A 10,910-nucleotide genomic window follows, 5' to 3' on the forward strand; every position below is an offset into this window, starting at 1 on the left:
CTTGCCTGAGGATGAATTCTTTCCCCCTTAATTTACCTAAAGACACTTGCAATACTACTGAGAAAGAATTTAGCCAGTCATTTTTATATTGAAATACAAGGAGGAGATGGAGTGTCTCTACTTATGCCTACTTATAAAATGTGCACATTCTTAAGAATAATCATTTCTTGCTTTAAAGATTGAAGGCAGCTGGCATTGGTGGTGCATGCCTTTAATGCCCAGCACAGAGGCAGGCGGATCTCTGTGAGTTCCAGGCCAGCCTGGTCTCCAGAGTGAGTGCCAGGATAGACTCCAAAGCTACACAGAGAAACCCTGTCTCGAAAAACCAAATAAAGAAAAAAAAAAGAAAGAAAAGAAAAGAAAAAAAGATTGAAGGCCACTTGTACATTTGTATTCATTCTAGAGTTACTACTGCTCTGTTTCCACAACTCTTATTTTTACATTTATTTTTGAAATCATTATACATGTATATCTCTTGGAATTTCATATACTAATCAAGCAATAAAATTGATTTACTGGTTTGACTTGTAGATATTGGTTTGCTTGTCATGTGTGGGTGTGTATTTGCCTACAGAATAATTATTGTTCCATTGAGTCACTAGTCTTTTTATTCTCATTGTATTCTTGCCAAAAAGAATGGAGACTGTGAAAGGCTACACAGCTGGTCCTTGGTTACAGAATTATAACCCAGTGAACAGCAGAATTCAGGCAATGACTGTCTACACACATATATAGCACACTCTTTCCACTTTCTTTCCCCTTCCTTTTGTGAGGATCAGCCTCTATTCTTGGCAGTAGCTGTTTTATACTCCTTTTCTTCCCTCTGTTACTCATTTTAGTATTTGAATAACACCAACATTACCTATTAATATTTCAATAATACAAGATCAGTAAAGTCTACATCACAGTATACATTTCCTCTTTTGTGAAAAACACAGTTAGGATCATTTCCAAAGGACATTCTCACTAGTGAAGATTCACTGGGAGCATCACCATGATGTAGAATATATGTTAAATGTTCCCTGGCCTGGATCCCCCACTCCCTTGCAATAAAAATGGAGACCCTAAGTGTCATATCAATGTCTACAGGCTTAGGGTATAACCTAAATCTGGTGACAGGTTATAAAGTTATAAAGCTAGACTTTGGAAACCAGGGCAAGGGTATGAACTAGGTACTGACAGATTTGTGATGTTCTATCTGAAATCCATTTCTATATCAGGAATTTCTTGGATGCTTGTTACTATCAACAGTGCCTTTTAAGGTGAGTGCAACAAGTTTTCCGTAAGTCAGTGGTGAGACTTAAAATGCTTGAGGAGGGCTGATTATTTGAATATTATGTGATTTCTTATGCTTGAGAATCTAGCAGGGTACATTGAAATTTTTAATAGAAATTATCATATATATATTTATGTATATTCTATCCAATGTATGGATAATGTTAATTGTAATTTGTTTTCTCTTGTACTTTTATTTAAGTGTTGCATCAAAGATATAAATATTTTTGTGGTATAGAGGGCCATATGGGAAGATATGCCTATGTTTGCTCTGTCTTTGATGGATTTTATCCCTTTCCTAGACCACAGACAGTGTTGTTGGAAGAACGAAGACATTGTTAAAGAGAAATATACGTAAAAATATTGAGTGTGACTCACACTGAATAAGACAACACTGAGGCAGTTATGATGTTTGATACATTCAAAAGTTCTTAACCGGGGACATAGTTCCACTTAACATCATTCTGTAGTATGGGGTTCGATTCCCTTCAGTAGCATGAGTGTTATATGGAGATTGAATGAAAACTCTCTGAAATAGTATAGATATGGTTGATTGGAAAGTGTATCCCATGCAAACGAGAAAAGAAACACCAGAGTAAGAACAGTAATAAACTATTTAAAACCTTTATATCTCAAAAGAGGAAAAGCCAAGCAGCCCACACGAGCAGTAGAGTAGGTGAAGAAAGGGTGGACAGAGACAGACAGGCAGGAGGCAGTTTCACTGCAGGTTCTTCAGAAGGCAGCGACCTCGAGAGAGCCACAAGCATGGTACACAGAGCGGCTGCACAGCCTCCTGTTGTTGCAGAAGGCTAAAGTGGGTCGTGAGACAGAGTCTGTGCTGCACACTCAGAGATCCTCCTCCTGCTCAAGACTGGCTGGGTCCTCTGGGAACCATGGCTGAGGCCTTCTGATAGGGGGCTCCAGTTCCCCAAAGAGATCCACAGACTGAGAAAACATGGAGAAGAAAAGCTAAATGTAGAAGATGCAGGATGAATCGACACACAAGGTGTTCATCTCTAAGAAATGAAGGAGGGGGCCAGGGAGATCATTTAGGTAGGCTTATGTCCCATAATAGATTTTTTTATTAAAGTAGGAAAAATAATAAATATCCCCTAGCATTGCATAAGCAAGTTTCCATTGGTTCAGGTAATGGGGCATTGAAGGAGGAAACACTGAAACTGTCATATACATTTGTAAGACACAGGTCGCCCATGGAGCAGATTTCTTCTTCCTAGTTCTTGAGTCTCTAACTCTTACCCAACAAAACAAAGTGAACCAAACTTTAGAAACTATTAACAAATATATTTATTGTGGTGGCTTTCTCCCCTACTAGATACACCTTGTTAGAAAGTAGTATCCCTTTAGTTCCAGATGGACCCTTAAGCAGGTAATAAAATTGTTTTCCCTTCATTAAGAAAGAAAACACACTTTTGCAAACATGTCACATTCTCCTCACTCTAGCTTTTGTTTTCTATAAAGTCAGAATTTTCTTCTAATATGTATGGTTTTGCTTTTGGAAGAAAGTTACAGGTACATGTTTACAGACTTATATAAACCGAGGTGTAGCAGACGATCAACCACACAGCGCTAAGATAGATTGGAGACCTGTTCCAGGTAATCACAACCCTTCCCAGTCTGGAAAGCACAGACGATCTCCAGTTCTATGATTTCTTCCACAGTTTGCCTTACTTCAATCCCACACAGTATATTTAACTCTGTTATGCACACTCAGTTTCTTGCAGAAGTACAGGATGAGGACAATAGAAGTAATCTTAAAAACAAAAACAAAAACAAAGCAACACTTGCTTCTTTGATGTTTAACTCTAGGATTCCACATGCCAGGCCTTAATTCTGACCATTCACTAGATCTCCTGGACAAATCCACCCTGTTCTTGGAGCGATGTTTCTCTCCCCTGACCTTTGTTTTGAGGGACACTGTTTCTTTGAAGTTGCAGAATTATCTTTTGCTTCTTAAAGACAATTACTTGAAGAACAATTTTTATAGGGAAAAGATGTTTCTTCTCTGGGTGTCATCATTACATTGAGGATAGCTTATAGGTTATTGATAATTATGTACAGATTTTCTCATCTTTTAAAAATACACAGAAGCACATAAGATAACCATCTGAAAGTATCCCTTCTTTGAACGTTTGGCTCTTTGCTGTTAACTATGCTTGTATGAAGAATATAGCAACTATTCGGAATGTTGTTTAGACAGAGCGGTAACTGATGTGTTGTCCGTTTGTGGTCCTAATGGCTAGAACACCTGTCCTGGGCATCTGGTTGAGATAGCAGCATCATGAGTCTACAATCACCTCACAGGACCCTCTAGTGTACAGTGCTGATTGATACCGATTTCTGTTGTTTCTCTTGGGCTTTTCTCTTCTGCTGCTGCTGTCTGTCTTTGTTTTCCCGCTGCTCTGGGGTCTCTCTGCTGGACTCCAAACCTTTGCTGTCAGAGCTTGTTTCCTTTTTTTCCTCTTTATTGAGTTTTTTTCGTTTTCTCTCCCTTCCTTTTTTTCCTGAAATGAAAGGACATTCATTTAATAAAATTTATTCAGTTGTATTCTCTTTGGTTATTCTAACTTAATAAAAATAGCATTTTTTCTCAAGTTGCGTATTGTACTCATAGATAACAAATATATAGTCTTTAAGATTTTCTCTCAGATACTTTTGTCAAACCAATAGACTTTTTGTGACCAATAGCATTAAGGGATTTATTTTGCAAAATTGTCACTTATGCATACCAAATGGAAAACTTACATATATTTTTAACCACCTGAAAACTTGATTAATATGTACATTTATCTGGTTTATATTTAAGGCAATATTTTATATTCAAGTTTACAAATAGCAATCATATATTTGTAAGCTGTGGTGACATTTGCATGTTATCTAAGAGGAGAGACTTGATTTATATAACAAATAAGGAAATAATAGTTCATAATGCATACCAAGATAATCAGGCTTTATTTTAGTACCAACTGAAATTAATTGTATTGCAATTTCTCTGTGTGCATGGTATGCTGAATATAATTTATCAGTACTCCTATGGTGTAAGCTACAAGGACAGGAACTTTTTGTTTTTAATCAATCAAACAGATATTTGTCAGATGGAGGTTCCTGTCCTTGAACTGTGTTTATAGCATCAATATAGCTCAGACTTGTAATGTATTGTGAGGTAGAATTTTAAGTGAAATCAACATGACTATAAAGATATTGTTGTGAATAGGAATATTGCACCACATACGGAGCCAGCATGAACAGTAAATTTCGCTGCATTGTGCTAGGTAACCATGAAAAATGTTGGTGAGTATTTTGCCAAGACACCAAATTGGGTACATCTTCCCCTTTTTCCTTAAGAAAAGGGAACTAATTTTTGTCTGGTGAATATTTTTTGTATAATATTTGTAATTTTTAAGGACATGATTTTGTTAAGATGCATTAACACATATATATCAGTAAGAAATTATTGTACACAAATAAATTCATAATAAATGAGAATTGGGAACCAGACAGTTTTGGATGTGAGACAAATCTAGACTGTTGACCCCACACCCAGAGCCATGCAAACTTGAAATCAGTCTGCATACAATGAGGCACTATGGGTGAAAATATTTTGGAAAAATTATTTGTGTGAGAGAACCAAAATATTTTCAGATCCTGAAACAGGCTGCAAATATTGAATTCAGTGGTTTGGCTCCTTTTTTCTCATCCTCTGGTTACAGAATCTCAGGGAGTGGTGTTACTAATACTTCATATGTATACTAGGCCACTGCAGTCTCTTTGGATTAATGATTTTATGCCATGAATAGCTTTGTCATGAGACTGTATTTACAAAACCTTCCAATCACTTCATGCAAACTTGCCTTGTTGAGTTTAACAAAATGCATGTTCAATTTTTGAATGCTAGTAGAACCGTTAATAAATTGAGGACCCAGAGAAGGATAAAGTAAATATCAAGTTATCTGAGGCATATAGAGTTCAGCAAAAACAGTCAACTATTATTTCTAAGCTGAAATAATGACCCACTGATTTGCCAACTTCAGTTTTCTTTTTCACTTTAAGGAATATTATGGCATTGCCGAGATCTCTACGGACAGACCTCAGGCCTTTCTGTTGGTTTTAATGTCCACGTTACATATTTGCAGAGCTGACTTAAATAATGGAACTAAACAACAACAACAAAAATTGAATAGCAATTGCCCTTCCTGACTATGTAACATAACTTAAGCTCCATAACGTTCTCAGGCTGACAGAGTATGAGTTTTCACGCACTCGAGTTTCTTCTTAGGAGGTGCTTGCAAACATTGAATGACATAGTAGTTCTAGATGGAGGGGCACCTGGAGGGTGTTAGAGTTCAATTTTTTTAAAAAAAAGCCAACAAAAATCATTCCAAAGTTCTACCGAAGTAACTGACCTCAAACAAAATGTTATTTTTATGGAAATTACCCAGAAGTTCAGTGTTTGACATTGTTCTCTTGATGATTGTCCAACATGTTACAGCTGTGATCCCAGCCATAATGTTTCAGAAACATAAGACATGTATTGTTTCTTCCTCCGTCATGGCTTGATTTCTATGTGGATTTTTTTTTTTTTTTTGCCACTTGTGACAACAAATTTGACTTCCAAAGTATTTCTGCTTATTAGCAAACTGATACGATTATTTCCTAAGACAGGCAGAAACACTTTTGGAAGCATCTTGAAGTTTAGTATTATGGCTTTATTATCCAAGAAATAGCTATTTACTCTGGGCGGTGAGTGAAAAGGGAGGCTCTGCTATGGCAACAGGAAACTAGCACATTGTACATGTTTGCTGTCCAATGCAAGGTTATTGCACAAGAGAAAAAATGGCATTAGTCTTTTATTCACAGGCCATGTGTTAGTAGTTGGAAATATTCACTACCATTTCTGCATAAATAATATAGTTTACTCTTGTCCAAGAAATAAAATAGAAATGCCCAAAGTGGCTGCAGTCCATTAAAAATCACGTGCAATTTGGGATAATTTTGTAAGGTTTTCATTAAAAGGACTTCTCTTTCTATTGTAGTGACTTGCTGAGCTTTCATTGATGTGGTTAATAGTTATTTTGTGACTCTTTTGCAATTTTGCAAACTAAGCATTCCAATTAAAACAATCTGGTGTGTGTGTGTGTGTGTGTGTGTGTGTGTGTGTGTGTGTGTGTGTGTGTGTGTGTTGCCCTTCATTGAATACCCGTGTGTGCTAGTCATGACCACGTGTAGGTGTGCCTGAACTGGATTGTGAAGTAGTCTAATGATTGAAAGAACATTCATTTCCCCACGGTGTTGTAAGCTATAAGGAGGAGGTTTGAGCAGAAATCATGGAAGAGAAATTGCTGTGAGTAGTTAAGTACAATCTGAGCCTGCTAGGGTTTGAATGTCCTCCCTTTAAAACTCATGGTAAAATTTAATTGCCACTGTAACCATAGTTTCAAAGGGACCTTGAAAGGGTGACTGCATTGTGAGAATGCTGCCCTCATAAATAGATTAGTGTTGCTATCATGGCAATGGGTTATTGCAGGGATGGCTTACTGATAACATGGAGTTTGGTCCCTTTTCCTTTTGCTTCCTCACACAAATGACCAGCCTTTCTGCTGTTTACCATGCAGAGTCCTCATGAGACACCAGTTCAGCATTCTTAGACTTCTGGCCTCCAGATCCATGTGATAAGTAAGCATCTATTGTTTATAACATAACCTGTGAGAGTCTTTTAGAAAAACAGAAATAGACCAGGATGGTCCTTCTTAGAGAGGCACATGCTCTGAAGTTTTAGAATACCATTCTTGGGGCCGGAAATCTCTGCTCAGATTCTAAGTGGAACTCAAGTAGTTACATAACTTTTTGCAAGGTTCTGATAAACCTCAGGATTAACTGATAGTTCAAGTAGAAAAAAATTCTCTTTACTAAACTTTTCAAGGTTAAATAAGATGCTTACAGAGCATTTACCATGGTGCCTGACATGTTAGTCATATGACAAACTAAAGGTAATATTGTGATTATATAGCATAGACATGTTGTAAGTCTTCACTCCATGCCAAAGGTATGTACATTTTTGCCTGAGCATGAGCACAAGATATCGAGAATAGCATGCTAACTGTGGCTACTTGCCTATACCCAGATGGAGGCAACCACAAGATCATACAGGAAACACACAGGAAGTGCTGGACTCAGCTAATAGAGACTTAATGCAACTCTTCAGATGATGTTTAAGTTAAACCAAGAAGAATGACAGAGTTTGTGAGGCTGGTGAAGGAAGAGGACAGGGTAGGCAGTGAATGATATGTCAACATGTGATGGCGGTGCAAGGACATGGTGACCTGGGACACTGAAAATACACTTCCTTGGTTTGGTCAGAGTCTATATATAGGCAGTTACTGAGAAGCACTGCATTCCATTGCCATGTTCAGAATTTGTCCTGAAGCATCAGTGGTACTGAAAACTCTGGAAGGGCTACGATCAGAATCCTAGGACATACTGGAGCTTTGATGCTTGGGTTATAAGTTAAAACAATACATGTTTTAATATGTAACATTTAATTTTCCAGAAACTTGTAACATGTAATAAAATCCATAAAGGGAGTGCAGGTAGTATTTATAATTCATCCTTACAGTTTTATACTCTCAATTTAATTTTTGGCAGTTTCATACACATATACAAATGGATTTTAGACATATTCATCTCCGGATGCCCTCCCTTTAGAGACTAGCTTTTCAAAAGAGTAATTAAAATCTCTATTCAGGTAAAGAAGCCACACATGATTTAAGGTCTCCATAGAAATTAGTATCACGGATGTGAACATATATCAGGATTGAGATTGTGAAAAAAATTATTTTCTACTGATGAAAAGCACAGCCATTTGCATAAGCACTGTCTAGAGCCTTCCATGGAGAAGGCTGGAAACATAGAAGACTTTAAAAAATGAAAATCCCTATACCCTGTGTCTGGAGACCACGACTCAGTAGTTTTTATAGAGCGCCCAGGTACTCTTAGTCAGCTTTACTGTATTTTTCCCTTTCCTCTCCTCTCCTTCCCCCATTTTTTTAGCATTTTCTTTTATTCCTGATGATTTACCTGAAACAGAATTACATCTCTTCCCCATTCTCTTTGATCCTTCCAGCTTCTCTCCCAGTTTCCACACCTCAAATCCCTCCCATGTCTTTCTGCCACTCTCAAATTGATATTCACAGCATCTTTTTCTTTATTATTGCTACATACATTATATATACATAATTATGTGTGTATGCACAAATACATATAAATGCAACCTCCTGAGTTTTATCTTGCTATCTGACACACCTAAGAACTGTATTTGTAGAGAATTGGAGTACCCGATTTCCTTAAACATATACAATCAAAATTTGGGTCAAATAACATGGTTACTAAGTACTTATTTTTCACAATGGGTGTAAAATTGGCATTGATGTGCTAATCATAATAATTTGAAGGGCAGTTTTAAAATTAGGTACATTGAGGAACTGAGGTGAGAAATGAAAATTATTTACAAATAATCTTTAAAAACATGTAAAAATTTAGCTAAAGCAAAAAGGAATAACCTTAACACTTACTGAGAGCAGAATATATCTTGAATTATTTTGTTTTTGTACATTTTATATTATACGTTATGTATTAGACATTAAATTCTCATGTGAAAACACAAGTCTTAGAGAACAGTCAATAATCTTTTGAAACACAATGTGAATATGATTGAGAGGTATTTTCCTAGAATCATGAGTGACAATTACTTAGATTATAAATATGTCTTTCTTTTTTGTGTGTACAGAAATCTTTAAGGGATTCATTTGTGAAGTTTTTAAAATTGCCAGTAGGGGGAGCTAAGAAGCTTCAAGTAGTTCCTTGTTTTAAGAAAAAATAGACTAAAAAAATTAACAAAAATCTAAAAGTGTATTCCCCATTCTAGATTGACCGCCAATTCTATGACCCAACCAACTAGTGAAATATCCCTCCAAAAAGATAAAATTTACCCCTTGGCCTGTAGTTATAAAACGAAATTCCATCTGAAGCCCATGGCTTTATATGTTAAAAAGAGTTGATCTGATTTGTGAACCTAATTTGGCCGTGTTCTTATGCGCAGAGGATAAAAAGCACACCTTTCCCTAGTTTTAGTTAAGTCAGTGGAGAATAGTTGCACGGGAGAGGGCTGCTACAGTACAATCCTTTTTATGCAGCAATAATGATCTGTTGTGTAGATACATACTTAAAAGGCCTTTGACCTGTGGGCTGTGTAAACACAGGACAGCTTGACCCAGTGGTGAGGAACACAGCTGAAAGCCATCAAGGCCAAATGTCCCTCTCAGCTATAGTATTACCCAGTAGAGCTGACTGGAGAAACATACTCAAACCTTTTGCCCCTTTTAGCTTGTTTGTTTTTACTAAAATAGATACACTTATTGCGTCTGCTGTAATTTTAAGAAATACAGTAAAAAACAATCAGAGTCTAGACCTCTTTTTATAGACAAACAGGCGGACATTTGATTTCTTCAAAGTTAAAACCTATCCAAGTTATGTATTCTTTCAGTCCGTAGACAAGTCAGTCCTGTTGCTTTTCTGCTTGACTTCCAGGGCACTTTTGATTTAACCAGCCAGAGACAGTTACAGTAGATGTATCATTACGTCCTATCCTGCATTCTGTGAGTTAAGGATAGTTTCCTGAAGCCACTTGTGCAGTGACAGCTCTGATCACAGGGGGATCTGTTAAAACTTAGACTGTGTTTTGCTCACAACTGGAAAAGCAGATTTCAAGAGGTTCTGTCTTCTCACATTGTGTTCCTTCCGGAATTCCGGAAGAAGAAAACACTTAAGGTAAGACGCTGCATGCACATTTTAGAGGTGAAAGCAGCTAATCTAAAGCTTCCTAATGCAGCCTCCAGGGTCCTTGTCCTCTGTGACTTGTCCCTTCTCGCTTGTCACCCAGTTGGCTGGCCTCACACTTCTCTTCCTGCTCATTCCTGTATCTCCCACCCTCACACCCCAATAGTTTCTTCTGATTTCATTTACTTCACAATTTCTAGAACCCGTTGCCTTACCTCAGGTCAATGTTTAAGTCTCTAGCTACATGATCTCTTTGGGGCATCCTCCTTGGTCTCCTAAACTTTCCCTGCCTCGGCTAGTCTGCTTGTGTTACTTCTGTAGGTGTCCTCAGCTCCCAGTGAGGATCCCAGCAACAATCAAGACGCAGAGGCTAGGAGCAGGTCTGTGGGGTGCAAACCCGTAATGCCACTTGCTCAGGAGGCTGAGGAAGGAGGACTCAAGTTCAAGGTCAGCCTTGACAACTTAGGAGTTCAGGTCCTCTGCAAGAATAAGTGCTCTTAACCAGTGAGCATGTCTCCAACACCTTTAAGAAAGTCTGTTAAGATTTCCCCCACCTTTCTCTTGTTTAGGGTCCTTACCCACTGAGGAATCAGAATCTGAAATTTGAATTTTTTGTTTGTTTGTTTTGTTTGAGACAGGGTTTCTCTGTAGCTTTAGAGGCTTTGCTGGAACTTGTTCTGTAAACAGGCTGGCCTGGAGCTCACAGAGATCTGCCTGCCTCTGCCTCTCCAGTGCTGGGATTAAAGGTGTGCCCCACCACTGCCCATAGAATCTGAAATTTGAAT

General features: G+C 37.7%; 1 protein-coding gene across 1 annotated transcript in view; it reads right to left on the reverse strand.

Moving 5' to 3' along the window:
• Nucleotides 1-2,320: 2,320 nt before the first annotated feature.
• The window catches only part of Rspo3 (R-spondin 3), an 81,806-nt gene continuing 73,216 nt past the window's right edge, over nucleotides 2,321-10,910 (reverse strand). The window contains exon 5 of the mRNA XM_027398416.2: nucleotides 2,321-3,797. Coding sequence (XP_027254217.1) covers nucleotides 3,604-3,797 — 194 coding nt within the window. The 3' untranslated portion in view covers nucleotides 2,321-3,603. The remainder of the gene's footprint in view (nucleotides 3,798-10,910) is intronic.

The sequence above is a fragment of the Cricetulus griseus genome, chromosome 2, assembly GCF_003668045.3.
Source record: "Cricetulus griseus strain 17A/GY chromosome 2, alternate assembly CriGri-PICRH-1.0, whole genome shotgun sequence".
NCBI lineage: Eukaryota > Metazoa > Chordata > Mammalia > Rodentia > Cricetidae > Cricetulus > Cricetulus griseus.